Below are 19,646 nucleotides of genomic sequence, written 5' to 3' on the forward strand. Positions count from 1 at the left end.
CTACAATAGATAGACCTTTTACAATTTGATGTATTATGTTAACACTGAATGCTAATCTTAAATATTAATCAGCTGAGAGTATTTTTAAAATAGATACATCCATACAAATGAGAATTTTTGTAAAAATGCACATTCATATCCATGTACATTTGGATATATCTCTACCTTCAAATACACTGCCATGTGCATTAAAAATGTGCAACTTTCCATTAAGAGAACTTGGTTTTTAACAGTATTTTCTCTGCAGAATCACACTGTTACAGACCTGTCTCTGACCATGCAGACAACAAACTACTTTCAAAGCAATGGCTTGTTTGGAGGGTGTGGTTGGCTACATGTCTGTCACATGTTCTCAAAATTTCAGTTTACAATAATTATACAATAAGAAATTTGATTCCACACTTTTGGAGACATATGAAATTGGTCTGCTAAGCACCAGACTGAAGAGCATTAGCGTGACAAAAAGGGAGCAATGCATTTTCTCCATGCTCATACAGGCTCACACTTTAGTTCACTAACAGGGAGCTTCTCGTGTGGCTTCAGGTAGGGAGGTCTCAAGTGAGTGTGCAATTGGACACAGCCCCCTGTGCTTGAATCACAAAAGGAATGCAATTTGCCTTGTCTATCAAACAAACAGGTATCTAAAGAGTGCAAACTGCAAATACTGTACAAGCCAAGCAAGCCTGGGAACTGTGATGAGGGCACGCAGGTGATTAGAGAAAGAAAATGGGTTTAAGATGGATGGGATGAGAATCTGAGTCAGACATATTATTGAAATTGAACTGCCCAGATCTTTTTCTTATAAGTCAGTATTCCAAAAAGCCAATAAAGCTTCTAAACAAAAAGCAGGCTTTTTTACTCTATTATAAACTGGATTAATTGGATTTTAAGTAAAGAAAACTCAAAATGACTAAGTAAAAAAGAAGAAAAATCAAAAGAGAGCTTCCCTTCCCACTGTGCTCCCGCAAGCAGATACTGTTACCACAATTTGTTTTAGTTTCCTACTCGGAGAACTTGCTAGAATTGCAACAAATTCTAAATAGCCTCCACTGGATCTTCAGGAAAAGAGCGTCACCTCTATGGCCAACCTTGCATCTTGTTTGCTGTATTTCTAAACAGCTCCTCAGTCCCCAGGAGCTCCAACCTCCCTGACTCCTGCACACTCACCCTCACTCTCCTGTCCATGCCACTCAGTGCTCTGAAAGCACCCCACTTCTCAGCAGGCTCAGCAGCATCCCGTGCAGGGGTGAAACCTCTCCTCTCTCTGGAATGTTCCACTTTGCTCTGTTAGTCCCCTTTAACAAGGCACAAATGAAAGCTTCATCAAATCAACGTTGTAAAAAGCATTCTCAAAGTTCCCCTGACTGTCCCCAACATCTGACCCTCACACACTATGTATCCACGTGGGGACAACTCAGGTGCTACAGTCAATGAAATAACTCATAATACCGGGTAGATCCTTCTCAGTATGTCCTGAGTATTCAGCTCCTTCCCATCTCCTCGTGAAAGGGAGAGAGGATACCAAAGGAGAACCTTTGTAACCAACAATCTCAGAGCTTCCCTCTTCCCTCATGCCAACAAAATCTCATACCTTCTCTTTTACTTTTGTGTTACTTTTCACCTTGTCTGAAACACACAAACCCAGAGGACACTATGAATTTAAAAATCCTATGAAATATGACTTTTAAGTCCCATTTCTTCTTATACATATGCAGCTACAGTGGAAAAAATGCTGAACCTCTGCCAGCTGAGTCTCAATCCAATCAATGCCTTCCTGATTGTCAAAACTTGGAATTGCACCCAAGTGGGACCCCAGAGGGGCGTGGAAGGGAATAAGATGTGGAGCTACATCCATGAAACAGGGGCTAACAGGAAATCCAGAGCACCTGGAGTGTGGCTCTCAGCTCCTCTTCCTGAGCCTTTCCATCATACAGCATGTCTGACCTCCATCCATCTGCTCAGACAGACAGGTAACCTTTGGTCTTATTGACATCAGTTTGCTCCTAATGAGGAGGCACATCCCTGCACCCTTCAGCAGGTCTCCAGCTGAGCTGCCTCAATCTTTGCAATGTTTATTCCACATTAAGAAATAATCATAAGACAAGAGCCGACCAATTATTCCTGTATCACTCCTGGCTGTGGTCAGGCTGAGGTGCAGGGTACAGTCAGAGGCACTTTGGAGTCAATAAGCTCTTTGCAAAACTTTGGATGGTGATTTAAGTGGGAGGTTTGGGCTATATAAAGGCATGAGCTGGAGATACTCTCCTGCATTAATAGACAAAGTCAATCACATCACATACTGACTTTTTCTGCTCTACTAATTTTTTGATACCCAGATGTTTCCAGCCTATCAAGATGCCCATTTAAGCTTGATTCAGGATTCTAATTAAGTGCCATAAAATTAAATTTTTTCTTTTATTTGACTCTATCTCCAAACTTTTCTCACTGGTTGATAGGAACATATTTTTCCAAAAAGAATGATGTAGATTTTCAAAATAGACAGAATCTCCTAAGTTATTTCACAACATCAGAAAACAAATCAGTATTTTTAAAGCAATTAGTACTGAAATTACCTTACAATGATAGTTGAGTGGCCTTGGTCAATTATGTAGTTCCAATGTTGCTTTTGAGTCTTTAAAAACAGCGATATACACACACACTTAGCATTACTATTACTATTTCTATTCAAAATTAGTGTGGATCTCAGAAGAGGGGTGGCAGTTTACCTCTAAGGAAGAACCTAAAGAAGTATCAAACCTTTTCAATTAAAAATAACAATGAAACATACTACCTTTTTTTTAATTCTGTAGTTTACATCTAACAGTATACCCTGCTAGTATACATAAGAAGCTGCTGAAGTAATAATATAATATTGAAATGTACGTTTTTACATATATATACCTGTATAATATATCATGTAACAATGAAATGTTTCTGCAAGATTTGAAATAATTCATAAACTGTATCTTTCAAATGTAGAATCCACAGTAAAATTATATTGTGTTGCATTAGTCAGACAACTGAATTTTTTCCACTTTTCCAATTCATATACTTTGGAATTTTATTTTGTTAAAATAGACTAGCCTGTATTTGGTATGACTATGAAGCCATGTAGATGTAAAAGACTAAATCACAATTATCAAATTACAATTTTCTGATTTCAGTATTCTTCCTTTCTCATATGGATCAACAATTTAACATATGTCTTCCAGTTATTATTATCAGTTAACAAAGCTTGTTACAGTACAGTCAAAGAACACAATATTGCTTTTCTCCTCATCTTGGTTAAATCAGCCAAAACTGAATAGGTTGCAAAAGATAACGCTTGTTCTCCCTCCTCTTTCTTTACTCAGCTGGTTCATCCTTCATTAGTCTGAGTCAGAGGAGATAACCTAACACAATTTTTCCAACAGTATTTAAGTTTTCCTGTACTGCTGAAATAATATCAGTTATTGTTACATTATATCTGAAATAGTATCTATTATTCCTAATATCTGTTGAAGCATGGCAGACTCTAAAATAGCATCCCTACAAAGGAAAGTCCATCTTAGCCACCGTGATTCAGGAAGACACACGCTTTGTTCAGTTTTAAAGAGTAATCAAAGGTGTGGGCTTAAATCCAATTAGTGAGCTTCAAAGAAGATAATGTCAAAATGCTTCAAATGGTGATTCTACTGTATAATACTGAAGCTCTGAACTTCTGCAAGCCTCAGATTTCTGGAACTATAAAATGAAAACAAAAGCACCTGGTAAAGTACACTGTGATTTCCTGCAGTAAAAGACCATAAGCATAAGTTATTATTAACCAGGCTAATATTCTAAAGAGAAAATAAAATTAGAGGTCTTGAAAGTCATGCATTCACATCCTAAGAAGTATCTAGATGTCATAATGATTGTTACATTGCAGACATACTGGACAGACACTTAGAACTGAACTTCTTTTAATCACTCAGAATATTCTTATTTTCCTCCCATCTAACTAGTCCTTTCTCTGGCATTCTTTCTTACTGACCTCAGGCCCACCAAGTAACAGAATATCTGCCCAATTGCCACATGCCTGTTAATTCATAGAAAGTTTCACAAGTTTACGGTCCGATCCAAAGCCAACAGAAATTATAGTTTTGCAGAGACTTTTTCTACTGATTTCTGCTCTGGACCAGGCACTGAAGATTTGGCATCAGTCAGCATAGATCCCCTGTGCTGGAGAAAATACCAAGAGAGCACAGCTGAAATTGAAGTTTTGGGTAGGAAACAATTCCTGTCCAAAAGAACAAGCAGTCTGATTAAGGACAAATGATTGCCAAACATCAGAACTCCAATTTAAATATCTATATATCTATATATATATAGAGAGAGATATCTGCACATATATCTGCAGGAGGAATTTTAGAAAGGTAGATTTAAGAAAAACTTTCAAGGAAGGGATACTTATGGGGGATATCCTGTGAAAACAGGAAACCATGACAAATAAAGAGGGCCAAAAATGTTCACTGATGAAAATGCAAATGGAAATATGAGGGAAGGAAATAAATGGATCCCTAAATCCAAAAGGATAAAGAAGAGCACACAGATGGGAATAACGAAAAGCGAAACAAATGCTAATGGGAGGCTGATAATGTGGAGTCCTAGAGATGACGATAACAAGGTTTAATTTGATACAACATTCAATGTACAGGCTCAAGAAGTGGGCTCAACATTCTCTCAACACACAAAAGAAGACACTTCAGCAATAACATTTACACAAATGCAGAGAGGAGAGAGAAATAACAGGCAGGATAGCACAGTAACAACCAGTAAGTGAACGACGTTTCAGGATGAGTGATAATGGATCAATCTTGAAGCTACTGAAACAGAAGGAGCACAGAAAACACATGCAGTCATAACCAAAAGTTAAGTTTCAACTTGTTATCAGCTTGTATTTTTCAGATGAAGCATAAATTAATTACAACATTGCTGCCCCATTCCTTGTCTTTACTTCTAGTAAGGAGCACATCTACAATGGGTCACCCTCCCCAGCTCAGACACCCAGCTCTGCTATTCTGACAGCTTTGTATCTGCAACAGCACCAAACTCCAGAGTGAATTCACCATCTCAGCATTTATCCAGTCTGGAGAATTTGGGGCTGTGCTAACACTGCTAAGAATCTAATCTTCCTGTGCCTACACAAGTGGCAGCCAGCCCAGCACAGGTATGTGTGCAATTTCTTGTCCATGAGAGCATTGAAGACATTTCATTATACAACTTAACAGTAATATAAAATATATGCATAAAAATTATGTAATTTGGCCTTAACAGAAGTAAATAAAAACTACAAATAAGAAGCCAAGAAAAAGAACTCAAGTATAAAAAAAAAATTAGTCAATCATTTAAAAAACTCTCTGTGAACACAATTTCTTAGGCTGACCACCAAAATGCTGAAAAGAAAAAAAGAAATCTAGATGTATTATTCCTTAGCTCTCTATATTTGATATTGTATTCATAAAAAGGCTCAGAAGTTTTTCTCATCTGAAATTTTACATTCATTTACAATCTTAGAAAAGGCTACTAAAAATGAATTATTCATAATGCAGTGCAGTAGCAACAATAAACATTCCAACCCAATTTCTAAAAAAAAACAGAATAAACCATATTTCTTATGAAAAAGATATCCTACAGTTGCAGATGAGAGAAACAGAGATGCGATTCTACCAGAAATTGTTAGAATATAATAATAACCCTTAATATAGTATGGTAATTTACCTTCACATTATGTTACTGTAGTAGATACTGGAATTTCAGTAGCCATCTAAAGAACAACTACTGGATAATTTATGGTTTGTTCTCAGTTTGTTTTCAGAAATACAAACACTAAATCAAAATTAGCATGCCAAAGGCTGAACCTAGAAGGCTATTAGGTTACTAAACAGAATCAATAAATGCAAAATGGAGCTCTGCATGAATCCAAAATAACGTGTTTCCCACCTAATAACTTGTATCCAAATTCCTCTTAGACTGAGCAAAATACTGTAAAATATTTTCTCCCAAAATCAGACAGTTTCCATGCAAGATGCAAAGATTCTTTGTTTATGCAGAAACATTTCTCTGAAGTGTGTTTTGCAACCAGTATTCTTTCAAAAGGACAGACCACTATGTGTTTTGTCTCTTCTTGCATTTGTGGCAGCTCAAACAAGCAAAGATCTTAATTTGGCTTGTTAACTTTGTAACAGCAGGCAGCAGAGAATTTGAAAATTATTTAGATAACAACAACAAGAGCAGAATCTATCTGAAGTGTATTCTGATTTCCGGGGGGGGGAAAAGGAAGTGTTGGTTTTCTAGGGGATATCTAGGGGTCTTTGGAGATTTGTCTAGTCCTAGAGCAGGATCAGCAAGAGGAGGCTGCTCTGTACAGCTTTGGATGGAGACTCCACAGCCCCTCTGAGCAGCCTGTGACAGTGTCTTCAGCTCATTGAAAAAAAAATCAGACATGACTGCACAGGGAGGGAGCTGAGGGAGCTGGGCCTGTTCACGCTCAGGAAGAGGCAGCTGAAAGGGGACCTCGTGCATGTCTGTCAGTGTCTGAAGGGGGATGTCCAAAGGATGGACCAGGCTCTGCTTGGTGGTGCCAGGCAATAGGACAAGGGGCAATAGGCAGGAGCTGATGCCCAGGAAGTTCCAGGCACATATAAGGAAGAAGGTGTTTACTGTGCCATGCACTGGAGCAGATTCCCTGGAGAGGGTGCGGAGTGTCCCTCGCTGGAGACATTCCAGAGCCACCTGGATGCAATCCCATGCCATGTGCCCTGGGATGGTTCTGCTTGAGCAGGGAGGGGGACCCAGATGACCCACCGAGGTCCATTCCACCCTTACCCATTCTGTGATTCTGTGAAAGGTATTCCTGTATCTGGAGCTGAGAAGGAAGTACAAGAAATGTTACTCATCCCTTTCCTTCTGTTCCCCTATTCTTCATAGCATCAAATCTAGTAGACATAATACGAGATATGAATTTCCTACATTTCATCAGCATTTGGCTCCCATGAATCTGATGTAAAGCACTCTGAACGTTTCTCGGCCATTTTGCATGCATTTCACACAGCTGAAATTCACTACAAAAGGTGCTAGGCAGTCAAGAACCATGTCTTTTGTGCTGCTGTCTTCTGCAAAACAGGGATAATATTAAAGGTTATTGAACTAACTGAACAAAATACTGCTATTTAGTCAAGCAGAATATTTTGGTTTTCTCTCAGATGAAAATAAAGCCTTTCCAATACCTCTTAGCTCCAAAATATTTACTGTTCTGATGTTACTTTCTCTTTTATTCTGAGTACAGCCATTCCTTGTGCTAGTCTATGTAACACCATCTGCATAAGCAGAATAAAGAACACTTTTCAATTTCTTCTAGTTCTGAAGGGCTCCGACTTAAAAAGGCAGAGGTTATGCAGATAAACAGGACAGCGAAGGCAGAGAACTACTTTGGGAAAATAGCAGGGAGAAGCATTCCTGACAAAATAAACAGTGCCAAAATTTTTCCATTGGCACTGCTCTACATCGTATTTTCCCTGGGTTTGAGAACCCAGCAGGATGCAATTCTGGAAGGGTGGTCAGCAGCTCTTTTAAAGACTCAAAATCAGATAAAAACCTAAGGTAAAGTTAAGGTCTGCACTCTGCCCATCAGAAGAGATTGACCTGGACCTACCAATCACTCAAGACTAACATAATTCTCTATTTTAAGAAGCAATTATTCAAGGCAATTATTTTCTTAGTCAGTAACTGAGGCAGAGGTCACCTGTTATTCTACAGAGTAACCACAGATTTATTCAACTCCAGGGATTTTATATGTGAAGAATTTTGCATCTCCTCACCAGTGACTTCCAATGCTGTTTCAAAAATTTTAGGTAAATCACAAACCCCTCTAGATATTTTTCTTCAAACTTTCAACTGTCCCAGGCCTTTATTGTGTCTCTATATATACACACCTCTTTACATTCCTGGGTGATCAACTGATGTTACATTCATGTTCATATTAACATGTGCAGTTTGAAATAAACACAGCTGCATTTATGTCAATGATTTTATATTCAAATATATCTGATTATGCTGAAATAAACACAGCTGCATTTATTTCAGTGATTGTACATTCAGATAAGGATATTTGTTCAGTGTAATGTAATGTTCCTTCACACTGGCAGGGACACTGCTATTCTTTCTTGCATTTCCCTCTATCATTTTTCCAGATGGAAAATGTTGAACAGAGCCAGAAAAAAATGGTAACTGAAAAAATTATCTCAGAACCTGGTATATACAAAAATCCTTTTGCTTTTTCCCAAAAAATACTCAGTCATCTTAGTATAAAATATCTTCATTGCTGAGGAGTTGGGGTTTTTTATTTCCTTTTCTGTCCTAGAGCAAGCTCACAAAAATCCCATCAAAACCTTAAAGTCTGATGGGAATGTAAGTACCAAGAATGTATAATGTAAAATCTTAAGAATGGATCTGCATCAGATGTGTTTCTGGACAACTGTAAAAGTCAGCACACCATCTTCAACCACTGACCTCCTAAGAAAATCAGTTTGAATGGAAACAAGAACTGTAACATTCTAATTATCTGATCAAAGTAGAGTTTTGCATTATGTTGATTTTGGCTTGCAACTGTAACCTCTAACATATTTTTAGAAAATGATAAATTATCATAGGTACTAACAGTCATCAACCATTTAACCAAATGTGTCGTTCAGGTGAGATCAATGTCCAGCTCAGTAACTACCAGAAATGGATCCCTGGAGAAGAGCATGGAAACAAAACAACCATTTGAAGACACTTTCCAGTATAATTCTCCAGTTTACAGTGTACAGTTTGTGAACATTCTGAGCCAGAAATGGTGTCAGTGTTCAGTAGCTCTCAACTGATTTTTCTCTCCTATGCTTGTCAGTCAGTTTTCTTTATTGAAAGCATGACGTGTCAACTTTTAGCACCCACAGTGATCTGCAGGAAGAAGCTCCACAGCTTAATTAAACAATATGTGAGGAACCATTCTCCTTTGTTTGCTTTCAACATGTTAACTGCTATTTTCATTTGATGGCCCTTAGTTTTTGTACAAAGAGAACAGACAGAAAACCACTGTTTAATATTCATTGACATTTTGAATAAGAATCACAATTTTACAGACCTCTAATCTGTTATTCCTCAGTTTTCTCTTTTCCTCACTAAGGTTTCCTACTTTATTTAGTTGTTTCTTATACACAGGCCACTGAAAATTTCCTCTGCACTTAAAATTATCTGATCACAGACATTTCTGCTTTCATTTCCAGTTGCTTATTGTGGTCCCTTTTGGGTCAATCAAATTGCAAATCACCACATGAGCTTTTATTATACCAGCTGAGGAGATGGAAACGTGGCAAAAGGCAGGAGGGAAGGCTTGGTCCTAAAGAAGGTGGCATGAGGATCTGATGGTAAACCCACCATGAATATTATAATCAGCACAACTACAAGTAACTTCCTAATTCTTTACTCTTGCTATTACACCAATACTTCTTGCATTTTCTTTCGCTCCATAAGTCATTACTATCTTTTCCCCACAAGTTACGATATCTCATGAGTGCCATATGTGTTAGCTGGTGTCACATCGACACCAAGCACGCCCCCATTTGTAAAAATGTCTTCCATATCATATCTGTTTAGATATTTAAAAGGTTAATATTTAGTTCCATTTGCAATGCTGACCTAGCAAGAAAGAAATTAATTTGGCATTACAGCAGTAACATCAATTTCCCATGTAACTTTAGTAATGCATTTACTGGAAAGAGATTAATATCAATTCCATAAATCATTCACATGCTTTTTCCGGAGTTTGAGACATCTGAGTAATGTCATATATGTTAACTGATATCACTCTGTGCATGCCACATCCATTAATCTATTCCTAGGGTCACCATTAAAACATACAAAAAATTAAAATCAGTGTTTTGTTCTTAGAGTTTTTGTGACTTCTAACTTGCAGTAATACAAAGGTATTGATACTCTGATAGAGCAATTCTGCTCTGAACTGGGAAGAAGCATGTTCAGAAACATTCAATTATCCTACTGGTAGCAATAACCATTTAATATCTACTGTGAAATACAGCATAAATTACTGTCAACAAATAAGGAAACAACAAAAGTGTTTTGTTAATTGGACACACCTCAATGTCACAAAAGCAGAGGGAAAACAGACTTTACTGAAATAACATATTAACTTTCATTCCTTTGTTTCTGTTTTACAGATGAGCATTATTATAGAAGTGAAAGCCAACAGTTCTACCTGACTTAGTCATTCCAGTTACACATGAGAGGAAACTTGGAATAACAACTAGTTTTTGCTCCCAAACACAGTTTAGTCTACCACCAAAAGTTTTTACACTGGACGAAAGTAGCCTTAAAGAGCTTTTGCACTTTTTATTTCTAGTAATGTTCCATGACAGTTGCCTGTACTGCTTTATTCCTGTTCCAGGATACCATAGCAGTGCCCCTGAAACCAAGGAGAAAAAGGGTATTTCTGTTCACTAAAATGTAAGCACAGAGAGGATCAGATTGTTTAATAACTTTGGAAGCCCATTACAATTCCATATCAGGTGGCCAAAAAGCAACTATTTCCTAGGGTGGATTTCAGTTTTTCTTTGAGCATAATTTTAACAGCATCATCTTCTGCACCATTTTAGTTTTCATTTTTAAACATTTTACAAACAAAACCGTCTGTTTCAGAAAATATTTTGCAACTCAAATTTTACAGTGTTTTATTAATCACAACTAAGATGAATCTCTCCTAATTTTAGCTGTCTAAAGTTACATGTCAAGTCTTAACAACTGGGACACGGGCACTCCCAAAGGGCAATCCATCCTATATTATCTGTGCTTTTGTTCAAAGATATCTTTCATGGTAAAGCTCAATGGCCTATTTCACGCCTGTAAGTGGTTACAATGAGATCAGCGGAATTACAATCACTTACTGCAATTTTGAGTGTTGTGCAAAGTGTTTTATAAGTACATTATCCTATTTTTGAAATATAGAAAGATATTTAAAACCTTAACAAAAATGATATGAGGGTACTTCTCAGTCATATGAGATCTCTTAATACATTGTAAATCTTAACTTTTTCCAGCTGATTAATATCATTTGCAATCCATCAGCACTGAATTTTTTATCAGGTTTCTAATGTGAAATGTTTTATGAACCTGCTGTTGGAAAAGACAAGCTGATGTTTGTCAATAATTTTCTCTGCAAGGTGGTGGTACAGCAGTTAACATAATAATATGAGGTTTAGAGTAATTGAGATTAAATCTAAAATTTTACAAAACTTTAATTACAACCTTTTGAACATAAACCACAATACGGAAATTACCCAATCATAACATTTTTTCATTAAAAAATAAGAATTCATCCAAAGGATAGAAGATTTAATGACTCTTGGCGGAGTTCCACTTTTTGGTTGAAATGAGAATAAAAGCAGACAGCAGCTTCATTTCTAATTTCAAGAAACACAGTATTTTTTAACAGTTAAACAGCATTATAGTTGCCTAACAAGCCAAAATATATCTTTTCAAAGCTTTATTAAAAGCCCTTGCATTTAACAGCATGAATGCTGAGATTTACAAACCTCTGTGAGCCAACACTGCTCCTTCAATCCTCAAAAGTAATTATAAAACAAGCAATTTGAGCCACAAGCAGCAGAAACTGTTGAGCTTGGGTTTTCTAACCATCCTCACAGCACATCCCAGACTCCAGGCTGACTTCAGGCTGAGTGCAGCCCCCTGCGCTGTTCCCTGGGCCATCACCACGGGCAGGCAGAGGGCACTGGGATACATCAGCAGGCACTGGGATACACCAGAGGGCACTGGGATACATCAGTGGGCACCGGGATACACCAGAGGGCACTGGGATACACCAGAGGGCACTGGGATACATCAGTGGGCACTGGGATACACCAGAGGGCACTGGGATACACCCACACCCACAGGCCAGAGGGACCCACAGCCATGGGGACTGCAACCCCGATGGCACCGGGCAAAAGGAACAATATTTGAACTTTCCCAGTGTTTTTCTGCAGTGAGGCCACAGCTGGCAGAGTCAACACAAGTTTTTCATATGCCAGGTCTCTACATCGAGAGTCTGGGGAGGCAAAAGCCACAGACATTTAGAGCCCACCTTGAAATCACCCTGTGATGGAGCCAGAAGGCAACTCGTGGCTACACCCAGCAAACAGACAGCTCACAGTGAAGAAAAATGGGAGGTTTTTTAAGGGCTGAGACATTTGGTTTATTTGTTCACTTTACAAAATACATATAAAAAGCTTTTTGTGTCTCCTGTAAAATTAATTAATTTTAAAAGTTACCTCATGCAGAAGCAAAGCTACTGCTGATGTGGAAGTTCCCAGAAAAACACCTGGCTGCCAGCACTGGAGGTATCATCTCCAAAAACATCTCATACAGGAAAAAATGACTAAGCAAATAAAAACAACTTTCAGCCACAACACAGAATAGACTGTTGACTAAATGGATGCCATGAGAAATCACATGCACCAAGGCAGCCCAAGACAGTGGGAGCAGCTGCCTAAACTAAATTTCTGAGATACCAATTCACCTTTAGTATGAGATAACAGACACTCTGAAGAACATTCTTGTATCAAAATCTGGCCCTGATTCAATCAGTAAGGACTTCTTTGTATAGCAGAAGCGAATACATCCTTTTCCCCACAGCACTATATTCTGCAAAATTCCCATTTTGCCAGAACAGGTAGGATGAGAGATGAATATTTGTAAAGTCCTGCACTGCTGTTGAACTGAAACTGTGTTAATAATTTAATGCATTAATGAATATTAGGAAACAGAATTACAACTGACCAAATGTATACATTTCAAATGTGACATTTATTTCCTTTAAATTTGTTCTGTGCATAGATAACTGCTTCGATTTTTCCCTGAAACCAACTCACATTTCTTGTGAAAACTGACATTATTCAAAAATTATGTTGTGGTATGCAAGAAATCTGAATTTTCATCAGTTTCTTTTATGCTAATGATAAATCAATATGAAAAGTTTGTTTGGGCCATATATATTCTTAAATATTAATAAAGATAACAAGGAAGATTCCAGTCAGAACATTAGATATGGGAAACACAATTCCTGACATACTTGCAGGTTGATAATTTTCGGCCACCATTCTTCATTTCCAATAATTGCATTTATTTTACAGCAATGGTTTTTTCACTACTAATAGATCCATAAGGGGAAGTAAAGTGCAAGCCATGAACAGGTTAGGTAGCTCTCCTTCTGGAAAGGTCCTGGACAGTACAAGGGATCACAAATTTCACAGAAGTCAACAGTGCTATGCTATTATGAAGAAGATTGGACTGTCACACAGAGCAGTAAATAGATGGCAAGGCATGTCATGTATTAAACTCTACACAGTATTGGCACCAGCTTATCTGAGTATCATGCTCACCTTGGACCATTGCCAGTCAAGAAAGGCACAAAACAGCTGGAGATAGGCCAGAGGAAATAAAGAATGATAGAAAATTTGGAAAATGTGAGCACCCAGGAACTATTGAAAAAAATAGCGGTTATTTAACCTGAGGAGGGAAAGGCCAAGGAAAGATATGACAGCAGCTTTCCATTAAGTTAAGGAAGAAAGGAATAATCTGTTTTCTGTGCCTATAGGACTGGACAAGAATTAAGGCCTTTTGGGAAGAACATTTCTACATAGAAAGCAAATGTTTCTTACACTGAGAAAATTGCAGCATTAAAATGGATTGCTGCTTTCTCAATGAAACTCACCAAAAGCCTCTGAAAAAGATATAAAAACATCTGTCAGGAATGGGAAAAATAGGGTATTTTGCCTCTCAACAACTGAGTGGACTAAAAAGAAATCCCAGTGCCCATTTCAATTCTACTTTTTATGATTTTTTGAAAGCAAAGCACTTCAAAACAGCAAGCTGGACATTATTTTTCAGACTACATGAAAACACCTCTCTGTCTCAAACAAATTCATACTCTTCAACATTTTTAATGCAATAATGATAGCCATTACAAAAGTGATGGCTATCATTAAACATTAAACAGCATTTCTTCTGTATGTGTTAATATTTTCCCTGATTTCTGCAAGTTCTTCTCTATTCTTAAGGGTATTTACTTCCATTTCTACCATATAAAATCACAGTCATTGAAAAATAGGTCTCGAAGGGAATGTTCAGTTCTATCAACCAGATCTGTCAAGAAAATAGGAAGGCAGCCAAAGAAAGGAAAGGCACTTATGGAATCACATTTAACACAACTTGTATTTTAGAATCATAGAATGGTTTGGGTTGAAAGAGACCTTAAAGCCAATCTTGTTCCAACACCCCTGCCATGGACAGGTCTGTGCATTTCTTGTAGTGGGGCCCCCAGAGCTGGGTGTGATACTCCAGGTGGGGCCAGTTTTATAACCTGTCCTTTGAAAAAGGCAATTTCAAGAGGATATTTCCATTTTCAGGTGGTACTCACAGAGCATCAACACAGTTCTTATAAATGTTGTATACTATTGTTTGGATAACAGGAGGGATGAGATTTCTGCCTTAATAACAATTTCATAAATTATCCAATAATCAGTTAATTTGCTTTGACCAGTAAAGGTACTCCAAGCAATTACTTGGCTGGCATGTAACAAAAGATAAAGTGAATTTACATATGAAGTGTACACAATATTACTCTTATTCTTGCTAATACATCATCATCATAAGGAACTAAATGAAGTTATTAATTTCATTCATATTTGTACTTTGGAAGTGTCTCAATATGCAAAGCAACATCACAGCCTCATCATGCTACAGTGTAAATAAACAGAGTATTTCAAATAGCACCTGCCTCTATCACATGCTATTATTGTCAAATTATATAAAGCATGAATGTTACCTTTGAACTTATTAAATGTTTTCATTCAAAAATATAATTAATTCCATTGTTCAAAAACTGGAATCAAACCACCATGCAATGATTCACAATACTTCACAAAAAATTTCTTGGTTGCTACTGTTCTTTCTCATTGCAGAGCAGCTTAGTACAGTAAAGTAAATTTCTCAGACTGGCCAACTGATTCATTCCATAAGCCATTTTCTGATACAAAAATGCAAAATACTGCACAACTATTATGAAATAGCACCCAAAGTATTTTTAAAAATATATACTATTGTCTGGACCTCCAGAGACACACCTCAGAAAGAAGATACTCATTATTATTCACTGCATCATTTGCACTTTTCTACATAACGTAATCACAGGATTTAAATAACTCAATTTAATATTTATCCAGGAACTGGCAGCCAGTATTCTACCCTGAGGGACGTAACTCTTCATAAAAAGCTCATTTTACAAGACACTGTAGCAGTTTTGGCATTACCAGCACCTCTCACATAAACCATGCTGAAAACTATAGTTTATCCTGCCAAATGCCTTCTGTACATATGGTGTTTAACAGTGCTCTGTAAGTATGAAAGCCACTAATAATAGATTTAAGCTAAAAATCTGGAAGCACACATGTATGTAACATAAAAATGTATACAATGCTACATATCCATATATATATTTATCTACATACCCCACACGCATATAAACATACCTGATTTTACTTATTCTTTAAATTAATATGCTAGCTATAACTCTTGTAAAAAATAATTTCTCTTTCAGTTTCCAGTAGCTTCCTAAAGTTTAATTCTCCTTCTATTGACATCAGAGGCAGAACTTCCATTAACCTCAGCAGTACAGAATCAGGCCACAAGAAACACAAAGAAATATATTTAAAGTCAACACATACACTTTTGTAAAATCATCTAACAATGCAAGGATGGTCTTGGCATTTTATGGCATTAACTGCCTCAGTAAGCTTCTAAATTAAATTTTAAAATAGCATATTATAAATACTAGATCTTGGATTAGTGATGTACAAGGACTGTATGTAACAACAGAATAAAATCCGGTCATCTATCTAGATGTGGCTAAAATGGACCTGAGGAAATGCACATTGTAGGGCTAACAGCAAACTTTACTACCCTTTTGGCATTTGAACAGTCTGGTTTTATGTCATACTCTTGACTAAAGTGAATCTGTTTGTCTTAACAAAGTATTTAATGTAACAACTTCAGAATTAAGAGGCGCTATATAAAGATGGGTGATAGAGCTAAAAGTGTCAGCATACTGCAAAGTAGGTAACATAAAAGAATGCTGAAACTACTTACCACTTTCAAAACAGGCATCAAATACAAGATGTCCTTTTTTAGGCTGTCCAGAATACGCAGCTGGGAGAACAATGTACTTGCTCACGTTCCCTGCTATGATGTCATCACTTCCAATGGCACCGCCTGTTGCAGTAAAAGTGAGAAGAAAAAAAGAGCATGAGCATAAAAAAAAACAACCCCCAAAACCCCCCAAAACAAACCAGTTAAAAGCTATTTTCCCACTCATTTCTACATAACATAAAAATTGAATATCTGCACCAATAAATGAGCACTTTTCTTTCACAAGTGAACTTAAGAATTTGGATAGAATAATGACATCACATGTTAAAGCCTCTCTAAGTAACACATCCCCCAGCCTGGCTACCTGCACAGGGCTGACCCCTGGCTGAACACTCTCGTACGCAACAGTCTGACCTTTGGCTGGAGCCACATCTTCTGGAGGGAGCTCTCTAGCACGTAAATCCTGCATGGATTCCCTGGAATTGAACTCCTCACCAGCTTCCTACTTTATCACAATCCTCAGAAGCATCTTCCCTGCTACCAGCATTAATGGGATCTTTCTCCTCTATCCTGCTGCCTATTTTCATGCATCTTAAATGAACTTAGAACCTCTGAGACTGTTCGGTCCCACTCATACTTGAAATTTTGGAATTATTAGAAGGAAGCGACATTCACCCATGAAGTCATGTGAATATCTGAGTCTTGCTTGCTTAGGACACAAAACTCAAAAAAAGAACTTAAATGAAGACATTAGTTTAATTGTGAAGTTTATTTAATTATAAAAAATATAAGGACATAAATTTTCTATACAATGGTAGGATTTTTGTCAAAATACATCAGTAGCATATACATTGAAAACTTTGTCCTTACACTAAAATTATACTAAAAAATTGCAGTTTGAAAAAAAATTTGTTTCCAAAAAGGGATGGAAGAACACTAATTGTTTTTTCCATTTGAGAAATGTACAAGAAAGTAAGTTAATAATTGTATATTACACATTTATGTTTCAGTGAAAGAAATACACGCTAATAAAACTACCTGATATTGACTCAGAATTTTCTTCACTTTTTACTGTTTGGACAACAAATATTTAACAACAGAAAAACTGCCTTCTGTGTTACAGAGAACTAGAAGTGCAGAAGGCATGTGATGGGGTAATGGGATGATAATATCTTATTTCACTCTGATAAATAGGGCTACTAAAGCTTCTAGAAATAGGCTTTTGGTCTGTACTGATTTTTTTGACATTTAAAATGAGTTATTGGGGATGATAAATGTGACATAAAGCTCAATTTGTTTTATTTTTATATTGAAAAATATTTCACACAAATGTTACAAGCAATTCATATTGGCCCTGAATGATGAAAACAGGTTATTAATTAAAACTGACCTTTCCATACATAAAAGTATTCCACCTCTTGAGGCAAAACACCTTAGCTGAAGTAACAAATTATATCAATGTATTAGTGACACCACAGTTAAAGGGTCTGTCAGGATTTCTACTATATAGATTCACAGGTATATAAATCCTAGATTAAAATATATGTATATCCAGGTCAACATTCACCATATTAATCCCCACTCTTCCCAGGAAATAAATTTGAAACTTACTTCTGTTTGAGAAGTACTACAACAGAAAAAAAGATAATTTAGGTCATTTCTTACTTTATGATAATACAAAAATGTAGATATTAAATAATGGATGCTATTATTTTTCAGCAAAATTATTATTTGCAACCTCTGGGTTATTTGTTTTAGACTGAATAATTACCCACAGACAGCAATCTGCGGCATTTAAATTGGTTTCTTTAAATGTGTAATTGGTACTTACGATATTTTTAGCTGGATGTTTTTACCAGCATGCTGATACAACTTGCTTAAAGCCTGGTAACACCAGAGGCAGACTGAGGCCTGGATGGGGCATCTGTGTATCTGCATGGCCATGATTGTGGCACTGCATAAAATCCATACTCTGCATCACGCCACCTGTAGCTCAGAGGAGCAGCCAGAGGAAAATCATTTCCTCAGTTTCACTTGAGTGCCACTTTGATTCAGAGTCCCCATATACCTGTTGCAGTTAAGATTAGTCACTTTAATTGTTTGCAATCTAACATGGGAAGCCAACAAAGAGAAGTTAATGGAAAACCTACAGATCTCCAGCAAGAGTGCCTGAGCTGCCAGGGACCAAAGAGAAAGAATGGGATGCAGGGAGTCATCTGAGTAGAGCAGTGAGAAGACTGAACTCCCTCTGGTAAATGTTCCTTTTTAAGTCTCAGCTAAAAGTAATAGGCTTCTAATAAATTGTAAAAGATATCTGGGAAACATCAATTAAAGATAAAGAAACTAGAAAAGATTACATTCATAACACTGCTGCCATAAGAGAGTGCAGGAAAATCAGGCAGAAGAGAGAGCTGCATCTCCCCAGCAAATTAGAAAATCTGCCAATGGAGTCTTTACAGGATGCAGAAGGAAGCTGTCAAGTAACTGTGTCCCAGCAAAAAGTTTCCATCTGCTCCTCCTGACCTGATGTAGCCCTTCAGGAATGAGAAAAAAAACATCAAATAGCCTGTAATTCATAGTTCTTTAACAATATTAATCTCTCCTTGCATGTTCTTTATCACACACCACTTTGAATATTCAGAACATACCGTTGTTATATTTTGAATTATATTATCTTTACTCTCTAAACATGCAAAGCTGCAGACTTTGAACTTCATGTAATTATACAGCACAACAGCACTCTGTCCCTTCTGGCATGTTCTCCTTGGGTGATAAAGAAAAGGTCAGACCACTGCCCAAAAAAGAGCCTGCATTGCTGTACTGCTCAATTATCAAACACGGCTTCACGCTTGTCTGTTTGGCAGATGTGGAGAGGGGTGCTGGGAATACGTTCCCATGCTCAGATGGAGAGGACGCTGCTCTGAGCTGCAGCCCCCTGGCCAAGGAACAGGGTCTGTCCCCACAACTGGGGAGCCCTAAGCAGATTTTCCTGACTGAAGGCAAAGATGTATGACAGAACCTTGTGGGAAAGGGAAATAGCTCCTTAAGCTGAAAGGAGAGAATTAAGTGAAGTACATCCTGCAAATTCCACTTAAGGAGAGCAGATTCTCCTTTGAAAGGAAAAGGTTAGGTAAGACAAGCAAAGGCAAAACTTAGCAAAGAAACTGTCTCAGACTGTAGGTCTTATTTTGTCAATTATTTTTCTTGTAAGTTGTAAGAAACATCTGTTTTATTATAATTCTTCATAGCTTAAACTCCAGGAGGCTCCAGCAAATCCCTAGGATTTACTTTTACTGCAGTCTTAAACTTTGATGGTAATTTTCTATCAGGTATAAAATCTGCAGGTGCCTGAAATCTCTGCAAGTATATAAGGTTTTAAATTTATAACCTGGACAGAGTCCTCTGCTATCTGCATTCATCACTATTGTCAT

General features: G+C 37.2%; 1 protein-coding gene across 6 annotated transcripts in view; it reads right to left on the reverse strand.

Moving 5' to 3' along the window:
* LOC139676330 (BEN domain-containing protein 5) overlaps positions 1–19,646 on the reverse strand; it is an 893,330-nt gene that overhangs the window by 862,278 nt on the left and 11,406 nt on the right. For all 6 annotated transcript variants that reach the window (XM_071565176.1, XM_071565175.1, XM_071565174.1 and 3 more), the window contains exon 2: positions 16,216–16,338. In XM_071565176.1, coding sequence (XP_071421277.1) covers positions 16,216–16,338 — 123 coding nt within the window. The remainder of the gene's footprint in view (positions 1–16,215; positions 16,339–19,646) is intronic.

This window comes from Pithys albifrons, chromosome 10 (genome assembly GCF_047495875.1).
Source record: "Pithys albifrons albifrons isolate INPA30051 chromosome 10, PitAlb_v1, whole genome shotgun sequence".
NCBI classification, from domain to species: Eukaryota; Metazoa; Chordata; class Aves; order Passeriformes; family Thamnophilidae; genus Pithys; species Pithys albifrons.